Raw genomic sequence first — 25,294 nt, 5'->3', positions numbered from 1 at the left:
GAAGCATCCCACCGCTGGAAGGGTGACTCTTTGCCAATTGAGCATCCCTGCAATCACAGGTGGGCAGCTGATGCAGCCAAGAGCTCCGTGATGCCTCACCACACCCGTCGTGTTCCTGAGAGGACTCCCAGCCAAAGCTCAGCATCACGGCCACCTCTGCCACGTGCTCCCTGAGGTGACTCCTCTGGATATCGAGCCCTGGAGGAGAGGTTACACCTCAGGTTTTGCCTGGCTTGAAGAGAATAAAAAGCCCCATTGGTGACAGAAACATCAACAGGTAAAAATGTGCCAGTTTTTTTTGCTTTGCTCAGTTTCCCTTTCCCTACACTGCTTTGTTTTATCGCATTTTTCATGGTTGCAAATTATCTTCTTTTCTTTCCCAAATTTCAAAACTTTCTCTAGATGCAAACTAGGGAGTGAGTGTGGAAGTGAGCTGCCTTCACCTTTATCTGCTGCTTTTGGACAGATGAATCCACACTACGGCAGAGCACTTGCAGATTACTCTCCTTCTTCTGTGAAAGTTTGCCTATCAGTGTAAGCGGCATCTGGAGATGGGAAAACTGAACTTCAGGTACTCCACCTTTCTTTCACCAGGTCAACAAGGAGATTGATTTTTCTTCTGCTATGCTAGCAAAGCCACAGGCTTGTTTTTGATTCCTACTCTTTATGACAAGGACGGGAGTTGGGAGTAGGGGGGAAGGAAGAAAACTTTGAGGGACCAGCTCTGCCCCTTGCAGTCACTGAAGGGATGCCTACCAAGGGCGGTGAAGGGAGAGGTCTTGCCAAGGCAGACAGTGCCATCATCTCTTTGTCTCACATAGAATCAGTGGGTCATTGTTTGAGCCAGCCTCTTATTTCACTGCAGTTGTCTGCATTGTCAAGGCTTTCCTCAATCCATCAAAAACCTGAAGGCCTTAACAGCCCCCAGCAATGGCTGGAACAGGAGTTATTCCTGATCTAAAGCAAACCGTGCTGATGGCCTCTCTTTCTGTGATATTTGCGACACTGAGCAAAGGGATTGACCAACAAGAGATGATTACTTTTCCTTTTGTGCTCCCTTAGGTTAAAGTTTTGAGAAGACAAGGATTATCTCCAGTTTAGAATCCTGCTTTTGAGCTGATGGATTCATTGCAGGCTCTGCTCCCTTTGCACTCTCAGCTTCCTCCAAAAGAGGAGTAGATGTGTGAGAGCCAGAAAACCAACCATTGGCAGCCCTGTATTGTGTGAGATATTTTATTTACAAAGGTGGGGACATTTGTACCATCACCTTCCCTTGATGGCTCCCCAAGCCTTGCTCTGCCAATAGAGCTACATGCAGAGAGGTCATTAGGAAGACTAAGGTGAATGCCTTGTGAAGGCCAGGAGACTGTTCTGGAGAAAGTCCCTTCCAGCACTGAATTTTACAGTGGTCCAATGGGCTGGCAGGTGCAGTTTGTTTTACCTGGTTGCTTGGTTGCTTTGATCTTTAAAAAGTCTTGTAAATGCCTAAGAAGAAGAAAGTTGTTCACCTGTTCTGCATAGTGGGGGGAAAAAATCCACCCCAAATTGCACAATGGAGGGAATATCTGTCTCTCTGTGTCAGTGGTGCTAAACTGGAGTTTCAGTGGGAGAGGGCTCAGACCTGGACAGGTTTTCCAGGCTAATTGAAAGGAACATGGTGATATCTGAAATGCCACTTGCTCCATGTGCTTGTGGCTTTGTTTAGCATGGAGATCAACAGAAATGCATAGGTAGCATCTCTCTTTACACCTGAGCCTGTGAAGAGAGGGTGAGCTGCTTTAATGGCTCTCTATATTTATTGAAATCTCTCTTTGTTGGGTATCCTGGGGTTTACACTGACTAGTACCTTTCCATAAGACATCTCTCAATCAACAGAGACAGCCAAGTTTACAGGGCAACATTTTTCCCCTGCTTGTCAGCATGTCAAGCAGCACCAAAACACACAATGTCCTCCTGAATCCCATAGCAAATAATTCATTTTTTAAAAACATCATCTACTGTCTGTAATGGTGTTGGAGATGGGTTAAGACAGCCACACTCCTGCTTCCTACCTATGGAGAGAGGAGAGCTTACAGCAGCTACCTGAGAGGCTGTTTAGGAGGGAGACCCTTCTCGGCACTGTTCTGCAGTTTGGGTTTTTTCCTTGCAGTTAACTGTAGATACACTTGAAAAGGAAAACAAACAGAAAAAAACCCAAACCAGTGGGCTATTAACAAGAGGGTTTAATGTTGACAATGGCACTTTGCAGTGGGAGTGTGATCTGCTTAATGTTCCAGAGCAGAGCAGCCCATCAATTCACATCCCTTTCCTTGGCAGAGGTGCCAACGCTTCCCCCAGAAGTTAAAGCCATGTGTCTCATTTCTGAGAGAGGCTTAGTCACAAAAAGGGAGGAAAAATTCATTGTCTGATCCACAGAAGGAAAAAACACACAAATGGATAAATTATGAGAATTAAGATGGGCAGGCAGATTTCTGCAACTCGTGTATGTAAAAATCTGATCCTCGTAGACTTGAGCTGTGTCATTTTAGATGCATTTCTCTAACCCACGTAAATATTTCTGTCAAAAAATCAAATCTGGAAAAGAAAGAAATTTCATTCTTCATCAAAGCTCTACAGTGATCTCGTTATTAAAAACAGAGCAGAAAGATATATTAGGAAGGCAAACAGTTACAGCCACATAGTTGTTTTCAATAATCCAGTGAGTCACTACATAGAAAAGCCTTTCATTTCTCTCTGTGGTTCAGACAAAACAGTTTATTAAGATTTTGGTGAATTATTAAAAAAAAAAAAAAAAAACAAAAAAAAAGAAAGAGGAAAATGGTACCTCTTTATTTTAAAAACTGTTGCAATAAAAATTCAGATTATTCAAATTTATCAAGTGCATTTTATAAGGCAGTAAGCACAGCAATTTTATCCTCATACCACAAGATATTCCCTGGCTTTTCCATCTCACTCATAGTCCTATGTAAGGAGGCTGTTTACAAGGCATTGCTACAGCGAGAAAAAAATATTACAGAAATGAAAACTTGATCCAGCCAATGGTTGGATTTGTAATGAAAGACCTAAGTGGAAGGTAAACAGCAGCCTAATGTAATACTTTAAAGGCAATTCTTTAAAAGTGATGTATAGTAGATGCAAAGGGGATCTGTACTTCAGATCTTCACCCATGCAGAGGTGTGGAATAGAAGTTAATTGCATATGTAGCTATAATGCACACTGAGCAGCCAGAACAGACAAATACAAATATTTAAGATATTTCACTTTTTTTTAAATCACAAGGTTGTAAACTTGCATTTTGTTTTGGTTTCTTTTTCCCCAGGAAATTGGACAGGAGGGCTGGCTGAAAGTGTACCAGTGCTCTACAGGGATTTCTTGTGCATTTTCAAGGAAGGATTTGCGGTGTTCTAGAATGTGCAAATATCGTTTGGGGCTTGTCTTGTTTTGTTTTTATCTCAAATGCTTGCCAAGGAAATCGAACTGTACAAACATAATTAATAACATTTAACCTTAAATTCTGAGTCTTCATTAAGTCTTAATTTAAAAACCTTAGGAGGGAAGCTTGCAACCATTCCTGTTCATAAGGTTGGATGGAACTTGGGGCAGGTTTTATGGCAGAAGAGGGAAAGCACTGGAATGGGGAAAGCTCAGCAAACTGTGCTGAAGCCAGTTAGTGGTCAAGTGGTCGTGTCATGGATAATGGGACAAGATCTGGATTCAAGGTGCCTCTTGTGTGGTCAAAGCAGGCCATGGTGGACGTGGCTCTGGGCAGCCTGATCTGGTGGCAGGTGTCCGTGTTTGTGGGCTTGGGGTCAGATGGGCTCTCAGGCCCCTTCCAGCACAAACCATTCTGTGGCTAGGAATTTAAGAAGGCTGTGGGAGAACTGGATGGCTTGTGGGCTGAAAAAACAGGAGCTTTCCCTTTGTGTGAGAGTTACTACAAATCAGAACGGGGTTTTTTTCAGAATTATTGTTTAAAGAGTAACAAAAATTCCCTTGAAGCACAAAGAAGAGTACTCTGGGAACCTGAAAGAAGCCACCCAATTAGATGATAGAAAAAATATCTTATAAAGACAAAATTGCAGAAGCAGTCAATACAACACAAGCAAGTAATTGTATTTTATGTAACTAAAGGCTGGTCTCAAGAAACATTTTAGTGCATTACACCACCCCACAATGGGCCCAGTGCTGATGCTGGATTAACTGTCCCCGGTGAGTGGCTGAGCTCACGTCTCCCTGCCTACCTGGAGCTCGACTCTGCTCTGCCTCTGGGGTTATGATCTCATCTCTGAAGTGCTGCAAACACAGCTGAGCTCCACACTGCTCCCACTGTAGGTCCCACTTCTGGAAACGTGGAGCTGGGGATCTGGGCCACGCAGCACAGAATCTCTGCAGGAGATGGAGGAGGTGGGACACCCCCATGCCACTCTTTCTCCCCACAGATATTCACCACAGCTATCTTCAAGGGCCATGGACTTCCAAAGAGCTGCTCGCCTGGCTGTGCATATATGGAGCCTGTATTTTTCCTTCTGCTTCTCCAGGTGGGAACTGAAAAGCTTGCACCTATAAAGAAGCACCCATCATTGTCCTGACATCAGTTTGAGGTGGGCTAGTAGGTATTTCCAAGGGTCTCAGCTGTTTGCAGGTGAGAAGTCATTTTTTCTTGCACAAGCTTTCTTCTTCCATGGGCTTTTGGCTGCTTGTCACGTATGAGGCTGTGCTGGCAGGCAAGAGGAGACCCAACTGAATATTTCTGTCACACCAAGTGTTTGGATTTGTTTCAGGGTGGCTCACTCTGTGCAGAGATGCCTGCTTCCAGCTTTGTGCACTCTGGCACGTGTTGCCTAATGGACCAGGACTTCTCGCTCAGCCCAGCTGACAAGGAGCATCTCTGTCACCACAGCTGACACACGCCTGCTTTGTTAAATGACATAAGGTGCTGCAGTGCAAGGCACAAGTTCTCCCATGCTTTCAGCTAAACAATTTACTGCTGTGCTGCATATACCCTTTGGTCCAGCAAGGGAGGACCCAGAGCTGGTCAGTGTCCCAGTGGCCAGCTCTGTCCCCCTTGACACTGCAAGGAGCAGTGGAAACAAAATGACACGTTGACCTAATGCCCTACCTGTAGGGCATTCATACCTACCCTGCCTGACAGCTCCCAAACTGCCTGCTGAGGTTCAGCCCCATGAGGCATTTTCTGCTCTGCTACGTCCCAGCTTCTCCAGTCCTCCTGCCTCTGCACCATCCTGGGTGTAGGCAAAGCCAGGGCTTTGGAATGTGTGTTTCTGGCTGAAAACTGAGGTCTTTTCTGCACATCAAATGCTCATCAGCGACTGGGAACACAACCAAGGAGGTTGTGGAGAAGAGGAGGAAGCCACACTTGATCCCACAGAAACCACAAACCTAATTTCACACCGAAGGCAATTAGCCAGCACGCATTTGGTTAGGGTGGCTGTGCTACTTTGTAAAACGTGACCTTTTAATAAGCTGGAGTGGTGGATCTGAGTTTCAGCCAGTCTACACTGGCAAAAGAAAACCACCAGCAGTTAAATACCATCAGGAGAGGGAAGCAGTTGTAAAGTGGCCCTCAAAACCATCTCTGTGCACTTCCAAGTCCTGTTTTGCACGACGGGATCACGTCCCTGACTCCATGCCATCACACTCATCCTCCCTCCTGAAGCCAGCAGGATGCTGCAGCATCCTTGGCTGGGCAGTACTGACTCAGGCACAGAGTCCTGTGCCTGCTCCCTGGCACTGCTGTCCCCCAGATATTTCACCACTAGATATAAAAATCCCCGAGTCAGACGCTTGCGGCTGCGCTCACTGCAAGGAGAAGCAGTAAAAGGCTGATTTATGCTCTGAACCACAAAAGCCTTTTATTGCTGCTTTTTTACTTGAATGTAACTCTCTTGCCCTTAAATGTGTAATCCCTTTCTAACAGTCTTGTGGAAGTGGCAGGGCTCTCCACGGGTTAAAGGCAGTATTTTTCAAGAGGATCAAGTTGTCCACCAGGTCCCCGAAGCCCCTCTTGCCCTGGCACAGCCAGTCCTCCTGTCAGCAAGGGAGGAGAGCAGCAGTAAGCTATGTGCTGCCGGCATGGTCCACCACATACCCCCAGCCCTCAGCTTCCTGGGGTTGTTTAAGAATTATTCCATCACTTGGAGTATTCCCGACAGTCTTGGGCACTGCTGCTCCTTCAGGGGAGAATAAAACCCCAAGCTGATCTAACAGCAACAGGGATTTAGGAATTTGGCTCCAGGCAGCATATGCATTTAAAGAATTATTTCTTAATTTTTATTAATTACTATTAGTCATTTATGGCCCCTTTAAATTCAACTTCTCAAGAAAAATATTGCTTTAGGGAAAAAAAAAAAAAACAGTCATTAAATGAACAATTAGCAAAAGCTACAGCTGCACCATAAAAGAGAAATACTGGAGTAGGGGGGAGGAATATTTCAAATTGACTGGGAGATGAAAGTTGTTGAATGGATGGAAAGCCAGCCGAGATCCTAAGGAAAGGGTGATGCTGGAGAGGGGCAAAAGTACACAGTGTGGCATTGCTAGGTTCATTGTCAGGCCTGCTGTTAATTACGTGAACCCAGGGTCCTCATGAAACAGGAAAGCTGGACAGGACAGAACGCACGTCAAACCAATATGATTAATGCAACGTTCTCTGTTTATTCGAGAGGAGATGGCAGCTTATATACACTTCTATACAGTTTACAGTTTACAAAGGCACATTCATTGGCAAGCGAACATTGTGTGTCTTTTTCTTAAGGTGACCTAAACCTCACACTATAAACCTATACTACTTCACACCCAGACAGCCCAGTGCTTCCCATCACACCTTAATACAATTTCTAACTGCGCCACAAGCTCTTAATTTCTAACTGCGCCAGAGGCTGGAAAGCCTCACAAGGCCCAGATCTGAGGCCTAGGCTGGAGTAGCTCAAATCTCATTCCAAACATAAATCATGGCCTCTCTGTCTCAGAAATGCTGCAACAATTAGGTGCTTTATTAATGATTTGGAAGCAATAAGAATTAATTGCATCAGAAAATGATGGTACATTGGGAAGAGCTGAAAGCAGAGGTGAGAGCAGAAGAAAGAACAGCGAGAGAGGCAGGGAGGGCTGAGGGGTGTGAGAGGGATTTGATTTCATTCAGGCTCTGGGGGCTTTTCTACAGTTTCCCCTAGTAAAAGAGCACCAATAATGTCTGTGGACAAGGAAGGGGCCCAAAGAGGTCAGACAGGAGGGTTTGGTTTGAAGCAGGAACCATGGAGACCCTTCCTGTCCCGCTCAAGAGAGGAACAGAGACTTGCCTGAGGTGTGAGGTAGGCAGAGTCCCTGCGCAACAAAACTGATCAGCGTGGAGGGGCAGCTGACTTCAGAAGATCCCAGACTGCATAGCAGGGCGTGTTTAAAAGAAAACACTAAACAGACAATACATTGTTCTGCCTGCTTTGCAGCCTAACTGAAGGAAGGGGGAAAACAAAGCCCAGATTAATGTAGAAATTACATTTAATGATCATCTTGAGAAGCCATAGGACAAAATCAAGGGAGTGAGCTGCCCCAAGCTGTTAAGGAGGAAACCCTCTGCCCAACATTAAATCACATGGAGAAAACTCCTCTGGCAAGAGAATGTTTGGTGCTTAAAGACACCCAGCCCTCCAGCTACCCAAACACCACCACATTCAAAAGCGCACTTGCAACTTACTTGGTGGCACAGTTAAATTTATTTGCAACTCATCATTCTGGAGGTAGGCAAAGGTGACAAAGCCAAGGACGAAGCACTGTGTAAAATTTTACTTTTACTGAGCGGACCCTAAAGAAGCCCAAGCAGAGCTTTATTTTGTGGCTCCTTGGGCTGACAGTCTCCATTAACCATTGGTTAATACTGCAGCGTCAGAGCAAACCCAGAGTCGCAGCCCTGTGCTGTTAGAAAGTGTCCTTCATCCCAGCAAGGGACCTTGGGGTGAGAACATTTTGCATGAAGAGCCACTGGTGTAAGAGCTGAGCCTCTCAGCTCTGCATTGCAGTCAGTGTGTCGTGTGCCATCCCTCCACGCCACAAATAAATCTACAATTTCTCAGCTGGGAGCCTTTGGAAGCCACATACTAATATGCTTATATGGGAAGAGAGACCAGACAAGGTTCAAATAAAGAGCTCATGTAATAAATAAACATGAGGTCAGTATGGGAACAGCAATAATTGCTTTTATGACAAGATTTGTGTAGCAAACATTCGTGATTAATGTACAGCCAGTGTCAGGTAAGGAGCCTTCACTATCATTGTTCCATCTGCACCTTCCAATCTAGAAGGTACAGCAACTCCAGCCAGAGCAATTAGTCACTGTTTACTGAGAGGCAGATCGAGCAAAATTTTTCTAGTTCAATATTTGAGCGAGTTTCGCCTCAGAGCCTCTCGCTGGATCCATTTCTGCGCCAGGCAGGGATCACACTTCTTTCCTGGGGGTGGCAAGGAGGGATGATCAGCAGTGCTGCTAATCTGCTCAGCAAGGGCACGGGCTGGCTCCCAGCCTCTCCTGCTGGCCTCTCCCAGGTGGTGTTCTCAGGGAAAACCTAAGAAAGAGGCTGAAGACCCTGCATGTCAGGGCTCTGCTTCCTGGCTGCCTTTTCTTTCACCTGCCTCTGCCTGCCAGTTTCACGGCCCCTTGGCCACCGCTGATGCAGGCAGTGGGATGCAGCACCAAGGGCAACACCACCTCCTTCTTTACAGCCTCCTTTCTGCAAAGCTTGCCTAATAAGTTCCAGCTAAACTTCCAGCTCTTTGGCCAACGAGCAATAATCCCACTTGAAATACTATCTTGATTTGGGGATATTTTTCCTTTTTTTAAAGGCATGCAAGCCTCTGGCTTCCCTGGAAAGGAGGCAGTTTGGCTGGAGGGACTGGGGTTATTCCTCTGAGGGTAATTCCTATGGGAAAACCATTCCATTGTAGCTGGTTGGAGGCAAGGAACTTGCTGCTGCAGTCTTCCACCTTAACTGCTTGGGGGTGCCAGGTAAAGCTGTTAGCATCACTGGGAAGTCACTCCAGGAAGTACTGCACAGAACAGCTGGACAGGCATAAGGAGAGTTCCTTCATGTTGGTGAGATCCAGAAGGGCTTGATCAGAGTAAGCAGGCCTCAAAACCTAGGGCATGCATTTTGGGGACATGAAGGGAAGAATTGAAGGTGTTTTTCTCTTGTGCACTCGCAGAATTCAGTTATGACTGAGGATGCCAATCAGCTCCTCAAGAGTGATAAATGGAAGCTGCTGTCTCCCACCTGTGATGAGATGTTGAGATTTTCAGTCTCTGTCTTTCCAAGACAAGTCTTGATGAGGCACTGTTCCCCAGGATCTGTTAGGGGGGATGTCTGTGTTGGCATTTCACCCTTGTGCTGGGGTGGCTGGTGGTGAGGGGGCGTACGGGGCTGATGCTTGCAGGACCCTGGCACTGCAGCTGTCCCCAGAGCATCCAGGAGGTGCCACCAGGCTGGCAGGGGACATCAGGATGGGGAGTGCATTGGTGGGAGATGCCATTACACCTCTGTGCCCCTCAGAGCTGCAGGCAGGCTGGAAAATGTGGCTCTCATCAGCTACTTCAGTGCCAAGTCCACCCAGCAGCACAGTGAAGAGTGATCTCCGAGGTGCTGCCAACCCGCCCTACTGCCCTGAAAACCTCTCTCCCTCCTTTGCAGCCCTTCCACCCTAAAGGTCCCCACCCGCCTGGGCTGGGCGCTGGGAAGCCCTGCACTCACCTTGGTGCTGAGAGCGCAGCTGGGGCGCTCTGGGCCATGTGCACCACGGCAAGGCTGGGTGAGCCCTCCGGAGCCGCCGGCGGTGCCTCGCCATGAAGAGGAAGAAGGGCAGAAGCACGCGCCAGGAGGACCTGAAGCGGACGCTCTTCCCAAAGCGCTTCCCCCTCCTGTCCCGGAGCCTGGAGCGTGCCCTCATGGACCTGTGGAGCGCGCAGTGAGGCCTTTGGATGGGATATGGAAGAGCATCGTGGTGCTGGGCCCCAGGTTGACGTGGGAGAGCTCCCTTGGATGGAATGCTGGGGTGGGTGGCGGTGACGGCACTGGGCCATGGGGACACGAGGGTCCCAAACTGAGCAGGATGGGCCAGGCATCCCCATTTCCCCATTGTTCCTGAATTCCAGAGCCTGGGAGATTTGACTTTTGGCTTTTGCAAGCTGGAGTGAGGAGCCCTTCCCCTCAGGAATTCATCCCTCCTGCCATCCCTCCTGCACTGCTGAGGATCACCCTGGTTGTTTTTCAAGCAACATCCTTAATAAATTTTTTTTTTTTTTAAATATCCCCAGTCTCCTTTTTCATGCTGTGAAGTCAGGGATCTGGGAGATCTCAGTCCTAAGAATTGGGGTTGCTCAGCTGTTCCCCATCTTTAGGGCCTTGTGCTGCCAGCTTCTCCTGGGAATGCTGCCATGCAGCAGGAGAATCTCCCTGGAGGTGCCTTGCCCTTGCCCTGCTCACTCTGTCCTCAAACCCAATTGATCCCCTTTGCAAGCCCTGTGGATTTGATGCTCCCAACTCCCTCCTTTTCCTCTTTTTTTGTCCTGATGGCAAGTGAAAGGGACAGGAGGGGAATGGTGACTCTCAAAAGCTGCCAGACCTTCAGCTGCATGTCATAAACCCATTCCTTTCTCTATAATTCACACCATGCTGCTTTTCATTCCTCATCCTTTTTAGTGTGAGTAGTTACTCCATTTTCCCACTTTATTACAATTGTACCACACTTCTCCTTTCCCATATCCCAGGAAGCTGCTCACCCATTACATGGCTTTAAATGGAGTAATTGCAAGATTAGGTTCCTTTGGCCAGGCCATTAAAAAATGCCATTACAGAGGAACTGCAGGAGAGTGCCTGGAAAATCAAGCTTTGAGGGTGAAAGCTCTGCAGGCATATTTTTATTGCTATTGACCACCCCAGGGCCTCTGGGAGAAGGGAGCCAAGAGCATTTCTGGGGTTTTTGTCCTCTGAGGAAGGAGAGAAGGCAGGAGTGGCTCCATGTGCGGTGGGTGGGATCAGCTGGGATCTAGGTTGTTGTCTTCACTGAGAATTAAAAATAAACATTGTCAGCCCTGGGAGGCAGAGCTGGAGTGCTTGTCCAGCTCCTTGGGACAGCAGGGCCAGGGAGCTCCTGGGGAGCTGTGGAGCTGAGGAAGGGCCTGGAGCAGGAAAGGCTGAGGGAGCTGGGGCTGAGGAGATGCTGAGAGGGGCCCTCAGGCCTGGGTGACCCTGTTGTGACCCTGAGTGTCCCTGGGTGTCCCTGAGTGTCCCTGTCCATCCCTGTCCGTCCCTGTGTGCAGGAGGGCAGAGCAGCCCCAGGCCCTGCTACAGGCCCAGCAATGGCCCCAGAGCCCCGGGCAGGGCTGAGCCCGGCAATTCCCTGCCCAGGAGGCAGAACTTCCCTGTGGGCACTGGAGCAGAGCCCAGAGAGGCTGTGGGTCCTCCCTGGCTGGGGATATTCCAGAGCCCTGTGCACACCCCGCTGTGCCCTGTGCTCGGGATGGCCCTGGGGTGGCACCAGCTGAGCCTCTGTGCTCCCTTAGCCCTGCCCCACTCCGGGATTCTGGGATTCATCCCCCCACATGAGTTTTTTGGGTGACCCCCGGGTGAAGGTGTTCCCGAGCTCTCTCTGGGTTTCATTCAGCAGGAAATCATTTTGCCACATTCTCCAGTGGTGTCACCGAGGCTGTCACTTGCCGGGTCACAGATGGCTCGTGACTGTCCTTGCTCCCTCTCTGGGCTGGGGATGGAAAGTTCCTGGGTGAGCTGAAGGGAAGGATCCCTCTCTGTGCCATCAGCAGGTGCTGGCCGTGACCTCCCAGCACTTGGGCCTTGTCACCGTCACCCCTCTGCTTTATCCTGAGCCTCTCCTCAGGTGGAGCCCGGCTGTGGTGGCACCCCCAGAGCGGGGAGGGACATAAAGGACAGCAGAGCCACCTGTGAGCCAGGGCAGGGCTGATAAGGAGCTGGTTTGGGAGGAGTGACTTGGAATGCTGCATGTAAATGTGGGAGTGCAGAGTCCCAGCTAAGATGTGGGCGGGTGAGATAACAAAGGGTCAGGAGGGCTGATCCCGGGAATATTTCCTGAGAGCAGCTGTGTTCAAAGCTGGCTGCAATTCACTGCCTGCTTTTCCTTGACAGGGAGGTGACCTCCCTCTGCTGCCCGCTGAGGTTTGGGGTTGATATTTGGGTAGTATTTGTCAACAGACCAGACCAAACACCACCTTGATTTGTGTTCTAAGGCACCTGCTGTTTGTAACGGGGATTTTCATGAGAGAGGTAGCAAGGGGAGGGCATGTAATTTAATCTCCAGGCTGTAAAAATCCATTTCTGCTTGTACTTGTTGATAATGTAACTGTGACACAGCTAATACAAAATGACCCGAATGCACTTTCACAGAGTTGTCATAATGAAGGTTGGTCTGTACCCACAGGTGCAGGATGCTGCTCACAGTTTGATGGAAAACTGGAACAACTGGGGTGTTTTTTCTCTTTTTTTTTTTTTTTTGGTGTTTATGGTCCTTCAAATATTAACAACATTTTTTTTATAGCTGCCATCTCTGCAGTACTTTCACCTGCAGTTGTCCAGGGCCCCATAAAATAACCTTTTTTTTTGAACTAAAGAAAAACTGACTGGAGGAGGAAGACCAGGTTTGGGTGAGGGTGGATTTTTTCCAAGGAATTCCAAGGGCAGAGTGGGACCTCCTGTAAAATGAACATTTTGTGTGGTCATCAGTTGCTTCAGGAGTATGTCGCTGTTGAGGCAGGACGGGAATGAGAAGACTGACTCAGAAGACTGCTGAGAGTAAAACTCCGGTTTATTCAAAATACACCGCTCTTTTATTTACATTCTTTCCCAACTCTTTCCCAGGCTTCTGCCTGGCTAGAAACTCTCCATTTCTCTATTTGACTGAATCTGAGACCCACAGGAGTATAGATTAAATCCTTGGAGATGTAGATGTTAGAAAAAGAACAGAAATTACCCCTTGGAACGAAACCAAACCTGTCTATGCTGGCTGGTTTTGTCTGTCTTGGTACCTGGGGTACGAGTGCCACGAGGACCTCATTCCTGGGAGAGCTGGAAATGGACAGTGAGGGGTTTGGGATGTGGGAAAATCACTGCCTGGAGAGGCTGGGGTGTGTTCTGGGAAATGCAGGCACTGGGAGAGCAAATCCTTAAGTTGACTGTCAGAGCAAGACACACTTTTTGTGTCTCTTGGAGATCTCTTGGGTCACTTCTTCTGTCTCTCGTGTAGAAATTCTGGCCCACCTGCCATAATTAAAAGTCGGGATACAAAATTAGGTGGAAGTGCAGGACGGTGTGATAGGCAGGATGAGTGTGGCTCCAGAGAAGGGAACAGGAGTGGGAGTGAGCAGGATCTCATGCCCAAAGGTGGCTGGGGTAGGTCAGAGGATGGAGGATGCGCTCCTGGAGGCAGTTTGGGTGCATGAGAAGAGGCTGAGAGTGCCCAACAGGAGAAGCATCACCATATGGGACTATAAAGTGAAGGGAAAACCCCCTCGTGATTCGTGCAAGTGAGTAAACAATTGCTGTCCCTACCTGCCTGCAGGCAAGAGGTTTTGGTGTGAGTCTGCTGTTCCAGGCTTGGCCAAGGACACAGCCTGGGAAGCTCCTGCAGTGTGATTCAGCCCAGTTTGTTTTGAAAAGCCCCACAAAAACACAAGCACATGTACAGGAGGCATGGAAACTGCAGCTTGTGTTGGGAGCACAGTTGCTGGGTTTGTACACTTCAGCCAGGAAGAAAGGAATTCTTGTTGAAACTTGTTCTGTCTGTTGCTCTCTATGTAAACTTCACATATTTTGTGGGATGCTGCATCCACAGAGTAATCAGAAGGCATGGGGGAAAAAAGAGGAAACATTTGCCAATAGTCCAGTTTCCATTTCTGCTTTGCCGCTGCACATGATTAGCACATTGAACATAACTGCTAGCACTCACTTACAAAGACTGTGAATAAATCATTCCTTTGAACTTCTTCAAAATCCAAGAGAAAGAAGAGATAGGGTAGGATAAGGATTGCATTAAGTATGATAGTGTTTAGAATTTCTCAGTCTTGAACATTCTTTATTCAGGGACCGACATATTAAAAATTTAAATTATTCCCATTAAAACATTGTTCCCTTGTACAGCTGTCAAGAGGAAATAGAACATAACTAGGACATTTGTGTCTGGCCAAAAGTCACCAAAATCTCCAAGCATTCCCAAGGAGAACTCTCAAGGAAAGTGTCAGAATCCCAAATGACCTTGACATCACCTCCGAATCAATAGCTTGACATCTGATAGAGACAAGTGGAGAATGCTCAGCGATAAAGGGAGCTTGTGTGGTGCAGCAGCAGAACTCAGGCAAAGAATTAAGGGATAAGGAAAATGTCAGACTATAAAAATCAACGAGATACTGTTGCCAAAAATTAGAATTCTCACTTTGGGCTGTAGGAAAGGAGAAAAGCGGTAGAAGAGGGTAGGCAAGACTCAGAGGCTGATCCCCATCCTCTGCCTGTGATACCACGCCTGTTGTTCTGAAGCTTTTCAACAAGATGTCTAGGGACAAACTGTAAAGAGTCTAGAAGGGAGAAGGAGGAAAGGAATAAAAGATGATCAGATCTGAAAGTGAGTTTTATCTGGGGAAAGAAGGAAGGAAAGAAGGAAAGAAAGGGGTGGGAAGGAAAGAGAATGAGAAAGGGAAAGGGAAAGAGAAAGAAGGAGAAAGAGAAAGAGAAGGAGAAAGAGAAGGAGAAAGAGAAAGAGAGAAAGAGACAGGGAAAGGGGAAGGAAGGAAGGAAGGAAGGAAGGAAGGAAGGAAGGAAGGAAGGAAGGAAGGAAGGAAGGAAGGAAGGAAGGAAGGAAGGAAGGAAGGAAGGAAGGAAGGAAGGAAGGAAGGAAGGAAGGAAGGAAGGAAGGAAGGAAGGAAGGAAGGAAGGAAGGAAGGAAGGAAGGAAGGAAGGAAGGGAGGGAGGGAGGGAGGGAGGGAGGGAGGGAGGGAGGGAGGGAGGGAGGGAGGGAGGGAGGGAGGAAAGGAGGGAGGAAAGGAGGGAGGAAAGGAGGGAGGCTTCAGTACCTGCTGGGCTTTCTGAGCCACTCACCAGCATTCCCAGTATGTTTGCAGGTACTCCAGGGAAGCTCCTTCTCATCTGCAAAGCAGAATTGCAGCCTAAGCCACTTTTCCCATCCTGTAATTCCCCTCTTTAGCCACAGACTGGGGAGAAGTGGCAAACTGCACCCGGCTTGATTACCCAAACTTGGGTGATCCCTGTCCAAGGAGGTAGGAAGGAAAACTGAAAATATTCCTGCAGTTGGGCAAGTTGGAGCCAAACAGCACTGTAAGAACATGTGTGATTAGATCAGGACCAGTTGCTGTGTGTGAGCTCTCTCCCTGTTAGCACATCTACCAGCTCATCAATGTCCATGGAAGCAAAAGGCTGCACCTGCCTTTAACTGGGACAGATAAACTGCAGGCAAGCCAAATTCCTAGGCATGCCTGCACATGTCTGTGCAGAGCTATAGTCTCTCTTGGTGATCTCATTTAAACATAGTCAAAATTATTAAAAGATGCTGCTATATGGATATGACAATTCGTGCAAATAAAATTGTCATATATTTTATCGTTATGTACTGTTAAGATACTCTTCTAAGAAGTTTTTAAAAACACACAAGCCAGCGACAGGGATTGCAACACAATGTTGAAACCACCTGGACAAAGGAGGGAGGACTCCATTCACAAGCATTCACTGAGACACTGCTGCTGGGCTGGGTGCTGAGCACAGGGCTGGGCACACAGAGATGCTTTTGTTCTTGCTGAGCTCCCACTGAGCCAAAGCCTGGCCTGCCCCTCCTCTGGCCACGCTGGAGAGGGGCTGGGGCTGCGGGGCAGCTTGGGAGGGGACACAGCCAGGACAGGTGACCCCCACTGACCCCGGGGATACCCCAGACCATAGGGCAGGCATCATGCTCAGGGTATAAAGTGGGGGGAACAAGGAGGAAGGGGGGACATTTGGAGTGATGGCTTTTCTCTTCCCAGGTAACACTCTAGGCTGGAGGGGGCCCTGTCTCACCAGTGGGCAGGGTCAGCACCAAAGACACAGACACCAGCTGAAGGAATTGTGTCATTTATATCATGCACAGCTGCAAAGAATTACAAAAGGATAAGCTCAGCAAAGCACATCATCATTAGCAAAGCATTACAAAAGAAGCTCAGCAATGCATCCAGTCATTGCTACCAGAGATTGCCTGGAGTGATTAAGGAAAGATCCATCACCAGTTAGCCTCAGGCTTTACCATCATCCACAGCCACACATCAGCTGGGGGAAGCCAAGGACTGGAGAGTCACTGGGAATTCCTGCAGGTGCCTCCACCTCTGCAGGCAATGAGGCTCCAAAGCTGTGAGAGGACCCAGCTTTTACACTGTTAAACAAACAAGCTGGCATCACTGCCACTGCGAGAACATCTGCTTTCATTCTCCTGACTGCTTTCTCCCAAAGCCTGGCCAGGGCTGAAGGAGGAACCAAGGGAGTTGACTTTGATCCTTCACCCCCAAACAAGGCCAGATGGGGCCTTGTCTGTTTCTAAATACAGAAAGATAAATCCATGTTTTATCAAGGAACACATGCATTGATTGTGTTGTTAATCATGCTTCCTTAATGAGTGGATACAAATACAACATTTGCTTGGAAGGTTCATCTAGAGGTGAGCTTTGCCTCAGGGCCTGTTCAGGCCTTGATCACAACCTGTTCAGGCCTTGGTACTTTGATCGGTCCTGAGACCTACAATCAACTACAACCTTTGTAATAATTCTTTCAGTAACACAGCTTAGATTTAGGTATTAGGCATAAAGGCATCTCCTCTTGTTCTACAATTAAGTGCAGTTTAACTTCATTACTCAGAGCTATTCACGTTCCTTTTAAAACATGCCTAAATAGTTGCTATTCTCTGTTATTTATCAAATGCCTCTCTTTTCTTGAGACTGTCTCTTTTAAGAAAGGTCTCAATACTCCACTTCCCAGCACAAAGTGTCACAGCAACTCACCAAGTGCACACACTGCAATGATGACAGGCCCTGCCACCAATGCATTTCACAGCAGCCTCTAATTTGGCAGCCATGAAGCCAATCCCACCAAGAAGAACTTTCTTCTGCCACTCTTCTACTGCTCTTTCTGTCAAGGTGATTCCTGGCTGTTGGCCTTCAAACCCATCACTGCTAGCAGTGCAACATCCCCATCCCCTGATAGCCCAGGTTCCTCCTTGGCCAGCAAGCAGATAATCCAAGGCCATGCGGTTCTCTGGAGTCCCCATTTGTGTTTGTTGGAGCTCATAGGATGTGCTAATGGACATTTCAACAGTATCATTTACTACCTCTTCTAATAATCCATTCAGCTCATTCATGTCAACTCCACGGGATGGGGCAGCGCACATGGGGCACAGGGTGAACCAGAATCCTTTGCTTTCGGAAACCCAAGGCACTCTTTGGGTGGAAAATGTTCTCTGGGCCCTAAGTCTTCCGTGTGGTCGTTGCTGAAGGACCCTAAATGGGGGCCCTGCAGCTGGGAGCGGTGTGACACTGACACTGACCAGCTGCAGCACCCCAAGTTCTACTGACATTGGGAGTGATGGTAAAGCACAGAAATCTTCTGACACTGTAGCCTCTATAACTGTAACAGGGTTTGGTTTCTCCTGAGGGGAAATCTGAGTGAATCCTGTCACACTGATCGTTGTATTCCCGTGTCCCACAGCACAGGTTTCTGTAACTGTCCCTTCATTGACTCCGTTACGAGGCAGAGCCCATTGACAGAGTTCTGGCCACCCCACAGGGTGGGCCCTCCAAGGGAACCCCATTCCTCCCAACTTCAGCTGAGAACATACCCAGCAATTAGTGACACTGTGTGCTTTGGCTACCTTGGTCTTTAAATTTCCAAAACATTATGATGACTGATCCCTTGGTGAAACTCTGGAGGTGTTTTGGCAAACGTCAGTAGTACTTTAGTGACACCGTTCTTCATTCTTTTTGCTCAATGTCATTCAGGTTAGGAACAATAATTCTGTTGTCCATGGAGCTGGCAACTTTTTAATTCCAGAATAATGCCCCCAAGGTCCTTTAGTGTTCAGCTTTACCATGTTGTCTGTGGGTAACAAGGCTTGGTGGGGCCCTTTCCCCTTTGGCTGGAAGAGGGCTAGGACCTCTGCTTAAAGAAAGAAAAAGGAAAAAGAAAAAAAATACAATTAGATGAATTGTAAAAGATACAAATAAAATTCAAGTGTTAGTGAAACAACTTCTGTAACTTTGCATTAAGAGGTAAATGATCTTTTTAAAAAGAGAACTCAGTTATTTACATTGTAAATGTGCTGATGGCATGGATCCATCTTACTGACCTCAACAGCCTTTTTTACAGTTTTTGGGGTTTGTTTCCAACATTGTTATTTTAAATTGTGGTCGAAGCAATAGGAAATTGATTGGGGCCCTTCCAGCTCCAGGCAGGACTGGGAATCTCAACTCTGTCAAACCCCAAATCCTTTAGAAGATGACCTTCCTTCTCACTCTGGGAATGAGCTGCACATTCCCTCTGAAATTTTCAGGGGTTTCTTACGGATGAAAAATCCCACTTACGGCTTTTTGCTCTGCTTTGGAAGTGGGAAGGGCAATTCTCCATCCATCAGCTCCAGACTGCACTGCCTCAGGAACATGGCTCACTTGCCAGCTTTGGCCCACTCGTGGCACTTTTAGAGGAGGAAGAAAGTGCAACTGCACAATTCCAGCCAAAAAGAAATGAAGAATGAATAGTGGAGATCCAGGCGTTCCTGCGGAGATTCAGGGGTTCAGCTGGGACAGTGAAGAGTTTGGGTCCTTGCCAATTGGATGTGTGTCCCCAGCTGCAATCTCCTGGCCTGCAGGGGAGTCTCACTCACCTGCCAAAGCAGAAAGCTCAGGCACTGTGCTCCAACGGGCTCGTCTGATGCAAAGCTGTCAGAGCAATGTGAGGGCAGAGCCAGCCCAGCTGTGCCCGGGGCAGAGCCCAGCAGAGCCCTGGCAGAGCCCAGAGCAGCCTCAGCACCCGCAGAGCCCGGCTGCAAGGAGAGAAACCAGAAAGTGCCCGTCAGCTGAAGGCTGCTGTCCCCTTGTCCCAGCTGCCCACAGAGCCCAGGCCATGCTGACTGTGCCCAGAGCTGTGCCCAGAGCTGCCCATCACTGCTGCCTTTGGGAGCAGAGCAGGAGGGCAGGACATTCCCAGCCTGCAGCCAGCCACAGCACATCCAGCCCCTCAGCAGCTGCCCAGAGCAGGAGCCTTCTTGTGCTTGTTGCTGTCTCCCAAAAGCTCTGATCCCACCATGCCAAGCAGACGGGAAATCACCTCACGCCATCCTCCGCTGGGAGAAAAGCTGGTCCCAAACGATGTCCTCAGCCTTCTCCAAGGGCACGGCCCATCCACGCTGCAGCTGCTCCCAGGCACTTCCCAATCCCGACTGGACCTTACATAGAAGGCTTCCTCTAGAAAAACAAACATCAAACTGTTGAAAAGAGATTAGAGACAAGGGGAAACAAGAAAAAACCTCTTATCTCTGTCAGAGGTCTGAGGAAGGCCCAACCCCTACATGCTAGGGAAAATCCCACCCATGGGGGAGAGAAGCCCACACTTTCTCTCTTCCCTCCTGCACTGCCCCCCAAAATAACGGTGATCTCAAAGCAAACAAGGGCAGTGGAGTAGCCCAAGCCCTTCCTTGCCTGCAAAGCAAAGCAGTCCCTGTACAGATTCTGGAGTCCCACCTCTGCTCCCGCCATGGGGGTTTCTCTGTGCCGGGCTGGCTGCCCCAGCCCCAGCCCCAGCCTCAGCCCAGGCCATGCTGGGTGCTGGGGGCTGTTGGCAGGGCCAGGAGCCAACTCCCATCTTGTATCCACCCCAGCCCATGCCCCCAGCCCTGCCAAAAAGCAGCTGGGCAGCCGACTGAAGTTGCATCTGCCCCAGCAAAGGGAGAAACTTTTGTTCCCAGCCAATCTGAGCAATGCCCAAATCTGGGAGCATTTCCCCGGCTGTGGACTCATCTGTGAATTCGCTGTGGAGCCTGGCTTTGAAGATGGTGCCACAAGTCCATCATCTTCAGCTGCCAGTGGCCAGGTTGAGGAAGAGGTGTCATCCTTGATGTTGTCGTCGCTGTCAGCAGCAGCAGCAGCAGCCCCGCCTGGTACAGCTTCTCCAAGGGCTCCTTCTCCTTCCCTGGGGGTCAGACCAGGCTGTCAGGGTTCTGCCCAGGGCCCCAGCTGTCAGGGATGCAGGACAAGCAAAACCAGCTCGGATGGCAGCCACCAGTGCTGGGCAGAGCAGCTCAGCTCCAGCACAAGGCTGAGTTTTCCCACCCAACAATCCCAGTGCATTGATACAGGCAGGGAAAAAAGTCTGGGTTTCCTTGCTTCTGATTGCCAGGGCATGTGTGGAGCTGTAACTTACCAGGGCCCTGGAGCAAAGTGTGCATGTGGCTCTCTCCCTTTTTCTATGGCAGGTGAATATCCTGTATCCAAGGATCACAGAACAGGTCTTCTAATGAAGGTCTGTCCAAGAAGTGCATGGATAAACACCACCTGATAAGATCTTGGCACTCTGGGCAGAGAAACCAGAAACCAGTGGTCAGCTAGAGAAGGCTCCTGTCTGCTTTGCCCCATTCTTCCCATGTCCAGGCCATGCTGCTTTTGTGCTCAGAGCTGTGCCTAAACTTTCCCATCAATTCCCTGTTGTGGAGGAGAGCAGGACATGTGGCACCTCCTCAGCGGCTGCCAGAGCGAGATGCTCACGAGCTGCTGCTGTCTCCCAGCACTGGTATTCCCCCGTGGCCAGAGATGAGGATCCACCTGGAGAGAGCCGCTGTGGCAGCGAGAGCTGATGGTCCCAGCTGATCTTCCGGCCCCTCCTGAAAGGGTGCTGCCCGCAGACCATCTGGTGCAGCAGGATGCCCAGGGACCAGATCATTGCTGCCTCGCCATGGTACCAGCCCAAGTGGGTCCATTCTGGGGGGCTGTATGACAGTGTTCCTATGGAATACAGATGGAGTTCATCAGGGGGATGCTGCTGCTTCCAGAGCCTGGCCCCAGCATCCCTGGGCGTGCAGGGGCCGCCCCAGTGGCACACGGGGCGACTGCTGCACTCTCGCCAGCACCTGGGACATGTGTACAAACTCAGGGCTGGACAAGAAGCCACTGGTGATGGAAGAGGGCAGCAGAAGCCCCGGCAAGGCCTGACCGTGACATGCAAGGCAAAAACCCACTCAGGGCTGGGGGAAAAATCATCTCCTTATCCTCCCTGCCTGCAGTGCCCTAAAAATATTATGAAGCCAAGGCAAACAAGGTGAGTGGAGCAGCCCAAGCCCTTCCTCTCACCTGCACACCAAACTGGCTGGTGCACTGGTTCTGGCTCCCTCCTTTGCTACCCCCACCCATGGGTGCTTTTGTCGGGCTGGCTGCTGCTGCTCCAACCCCAGCCCCAGGCAGAGTGGTGGGCAAAGGCTGCCAGTGGGGCTGGAAGATGCCTCCCCACCCAGCCCCGCTCAAAAGCAACTCAGGGGAAGGCTCAGTACCCTGACTGGCAGCAAAAGGGAGAATCCTCGCTGCCACACCCAGCTTGGCCTGTGAGATGTTGGGCCATGATATGGTGGGACCGGGAGCACACCCCTGCCCAGGCTCACCTGCAAAGTGAGTGTAGGCTGTGTCTTGCAGGTAGGTGCCGCAGCCAAAGTCGATCAATTTTGCCTGGCCAGTGGCCAGGTCAACCAGGATGTTCTCTGGTTTGATGTCGCGGTGCAGGACCCCTCGGCTGGTGCAGTGCCGCACGGCCTCCAGCACCTGGCGGAACAGCTGCCGTGCCACCTCTTCAGACAGGAACCTCCGTGCCCGAATGAAATGCAGGAGGTCCTGAGACCGCTCCGGCCGCTCCAGCACCATCACGATGTTGTTGGGGAGCTCAAGCCACTCCAGCAGCTGGACCACACCAGGGAAGCCAGTGGACACCTTGTCCAGCAGCACGATCTCCAGGGGTGCGCTGGTGCCGTCGGGCTGCGGGAGGACCACGGTGCCACCAGTGGGACTGATGTCCTGCCAGGGCTGGGGAACCCCTCAGCCAACCCGGGATGCTCTGCGCCCTGCGCTGGCCCCACGCCCGCTCCCCATCGAGGGGTCCTGGTGGCTTCCCCCATGCCGGGCTTTGCCTCATCCCCGCCCGGCACGGCCCGGCTGTTCCCGCTGGCCCCGCTCACTCACCAGCTCGCCCCAGTGCCGGACGCGGTTCCGTGGCACCCTTTTGATGGCCACCTGCAAGCCAAACGCACCACCGGGTTCAGCTCGCAGCCCGCCCTGCCGAGCCCCATCCTCCTCCTCCCTCCTCCTCCTCCTCCTCCTCCGCCTCCTCCTCCTCCTCCCTCTTCCTCTTCCTTCTCTTCCTCCTCCATCCCCCTCCTCCTCCTCCTCCCCCTGCACCCGCCGCCGGCCCCGCCACTCACCGGGGCACCGTCCGAGAGCCGCGTGGCTGCGAAGACGCTGCCGAAGCCGCCGCGCCCCAGCAGCGAACCCACTCGGTAGCGCTGCTGCAGCGCCTCCTGCGCCTTCCCTGCGGGCGGGACGCGGCTGTCAGCGCTCGGCCCGGGGCCAGGAGCGGCCCCCGAGCGCCCCTCAACCGCCCCGGGCCGGCCATCCCCAGGCCTTCGGTCTCGGGAACGGGACACGGGAGGCTCGGGGCCGGCGGCCTCGCTGCTGAGCAGCGGAGCTCGGGCCGGGGAAACCGCGGCGGAGGCGGCAGCGGCCGTGCCGCGTGTGTCCTCTGCGGGGCCCGGGAGGAGCCGGGGCCGGGGCCGGATCCGGGGCCGGAGCCTGCGCCGGGGCCGGGGCCGGGCTCGGGCCAGGCGGAGCCAAAGGGCGGCGATGCCGCCCCAGCCCGAGGCACTGATGCCCGCCCAGCAGCGCCACCGCCAGCACGCCCAGAGCCGGGCGGAGGCGAGACCGCGGCGGGGCGGGCGGGGACGGGGACGGGGCAGCCCCGCCCGGGGCCGGGGGCGGGCCGGGGGCATGGCCCGGCCAGGCAGGGGGAGAAGGAGGCGGGGAGAGGGGAGGGACAGCGGGTGAGGGACACCGAGAGGAAGGTGTCCCACAGCCGGAGAGAAAGAAGAGAAAGAGAAAGAAGAGAAAAACTGCTTTTGCTGCCGCTGCTGCCGCCGCTGCTGCCGCCGCCGCCGCTGCTGCCTCTGCAACTGAAGCACCGAGGCCGTTTGTCCGCGTGTCCGTTCCCCGCTCGCCCCACGGCCGAGTCCCGCGCGCCCCGGGGACAGCCCCTTCTTCTGTCTAAACACGGGAACTTTGCCGTGTTCAGCCCAGACCCAGAGTCCTGACTCCTGCCCAGGGGCACAGGAATCCCCTCGGCCGCTGCTGTGCACTGTCCCTGCTGAGGGTCAAACACTATCGGAGCGCATTCCCTGAATGCTGAATTTGTACCTGACCCAAGAACTGCACTTACCTATCCATCATTGATTTCCAAAAAAAAATCCCCAAAAAAAAAAAAAAACACCCCAAAAAAAAACAACAAAAAAAAAAAAAAACAGGGGAAGGTAAAATGTGTGTAGCTCATGCTATTTTAGAGTGTCTAAAACTTGCCAAATTGTGGATCTTAGAAGTGAGATCCATTTGCAATTAATGGGATGGGGAAGTAGTTTAAGATGGAAAAGGGGAGCATAAAAATAAACAGAGAAAAACATCTTGGATTATTTCTTTCCATTTTCATTTCATTTCCTAAAAGCTCTTTCAGTTTTCCCAGAATCTTCTCCACAATCCTGTTTGCTCTTTCCAAGAACCTTTGCTGGAGAATGAGGAAGCTTTGAGCAGTTTCTGTCACAAGATGTGCCACCAGCTGCAGCTTCTCTTGGCTTCCCACACCGTGTGTGCAGCTCGACTCTTGCAGAAAAGTGGGACAAATATTTGAAGAACTTTATAGCTTGTTCTTTCTTTTCCTTGTGGGCTGGGCAGTTGTGCCACGGGTAAGATTTTCATTGTTATTGCTCTAGCCTAAGAAACCATGACGGGCTCCCAGGAATTGTCAGGGAATGCAGAGAAAGAATCTCCAGAGCCTGCGGCCAGAACTGGAGAGCAGTGTGATAATCGTTCCAACATCCCCATGGACATCTTGAAAATGATGTAGAAGATGAAAATGGGCTGACAGAGGGAGTTTGTTTCTGTGTTCAGTTTAGAAGCTTCTACCTCTCGAGCACTGATATAAATCAAGAGTACAATCAGTGCATGGAAAGCACCAGAACAAGCTGGTCCTCTCAGTGGATGGCTGAAAGAATCTGAAAAGGAAAAAAGCAGGGAATGATTTTGTGAACTTTCCCTGTACAATGGAACATTTTTACTAATAATTTCCAACCCATTCCCTCCGCTTTTGTCCTTCCTAACAAGGCCATTTTCATCCCAGATTCCCCATGAAGTAAGAACCCTGAGCTTGTGGAAGTGCCTGAAAGATGCCCTGTTCCTCTGCAGGGACACTCAGGCTGGAGCACTGGGGCTGAACTGGGCTGTACTGGGGATGAACTGGGCTGTGCTGGGAGGGATTTTAAGGGCACTGGGGTGTCCTGGGCTGTACTGGGGATGAACTGGGCTGTACTGGGAGGGATTTTAAGGGCACTGGGGTGTACTGGGCTGTACTGGGGATGAACTGGGCTGTACTGGGAGGGATTTTAAGGGCACTGGGGTGTACTGGGCTGTACTGGGGGTGAACTGGGCTGTGCTGGGAAGGATTGGAGGGGCACTGGGGCTGTACTGGGCTGTACTGGGGATGAACTGGGCTGTACTGGGAGGGATTGGAGGGGCACGGGGGATGTACTGGGCTGTACTGGGGATGAACTGGGCTGTGCTGGGAAGGACTGGAGTGGCACGGGGGATGTACTGGGCTGTAATGGGAGAGACTGGAGGGGTTGAATGGGCTGTTCCCGCCTCTGCTGCCTCCCATTTGCTGAGGCTCCCGCCCATCACAGCCATCAACCAATCAGCGCCAGGGATCATGGCTTTGGGGGCGGTACCTGGAGCCTGCGCCATCTTTTCTTTTGCCTACAACTCCCGTCATGCTCTGCGGCCCCATAGAGCCCCATTAAAGCCGGGACTACAACGCCCATCATGCCCCGCGCACCACAGACCCTCGGTATCCGCCCCCATCTGTCCCACAAGTGTCCCCCAGACCCTCCGGGATCCCCAAGTGCCCCTCAGCGCCCATTCAGGACCCCCAAAATTTCCCTGGCAAAG

At 50.7% G+C, this 25,294-nt stretch overlaps 1 protein-coding gene and 1 long non-coding RNA gene across 2 annotated transcripts; both read right to left on the bottom strand.

Annotated features, from left to right (window-relative positions):
* Positions 1-12,822: 12,822 nt before the first annotated feature.
* LOC140680857 (uncharacterized) lies at positions 12,823-15,247 on the bottom strand. Its single transcript, XR_012052240.1, has 2 exons — positions 15,126-15,247; positions 12,823-14,605 (listed from the first exon to the last, which is right to left on the bottom strand). It is a non-coding gene; the product is annotated as an uncharacterized lncRNA (long non-coding RNA).
* A 4,879-nt stretch (positions 15,248-20,126) lies between these two features.
* Positions 20,127-25,090, bottom strand: LOC140680859 (serine/threonine-protein kinase pim-1-like). The gene is made up of 6 exons (XM_072919702.1): positions 25,075-25,090; positions 22,513-22,718; positions 22,274-22,324; positions 21,703-22,069; positions 20,839-21,052; positions 20,127-20,130 (listed from the first exon to the last, which is right to left on the bottom strand). Exons 1-6 carry the CDS (start codon positions 25,088-25,090, stop codon positions 20,127-20,129), a joined length of 858 nt encoding a protein of 285 aa, XP_072775803.1.
* Positions 25,091-25,294: the final 204 nt, after the last annotated feature.

The sequence above is a fragment of the Taeniopygia guttata genome, chromosome 29, assembly GCF_048771995.1.
Source record: "Taeniopygia guttata chromosome 29, bTaeGut7.mat, whole genome shotgun sequence".
Lineage (NCBI taxonomy): Eukaryota > Metazoa > Chordata > Aves > Passeriformes > Estrildidae > Taeniopygia > Taeniopygia guttata.
This window is presented reverse-complemented; position numbering and strand designations above follow the sequence as displayed.

What these genes read in the sequence shown, in the direction of transcription:
- LOC140680859 (XM_072919702.1), bottom strand. An exon ending in GGCTCTCGGACGGTGCCCCG is followed by an intron (nt 22,325 to 22,512) that starts GTGAGTGGCGGG and finishes TTTGGCTTGCAG; the next exon opens with GTGGCCATCAAAAGGGTGCC. An exon ending in TCCGGCACTGGGGCGAGCTG is followed by an intron (nt 22,070 to 22,273) that starts GTGAGTGAGCGG and finishes GTCCTCCCGCAG; the next exon opens with CCCGACGGCACCAGCGCACC.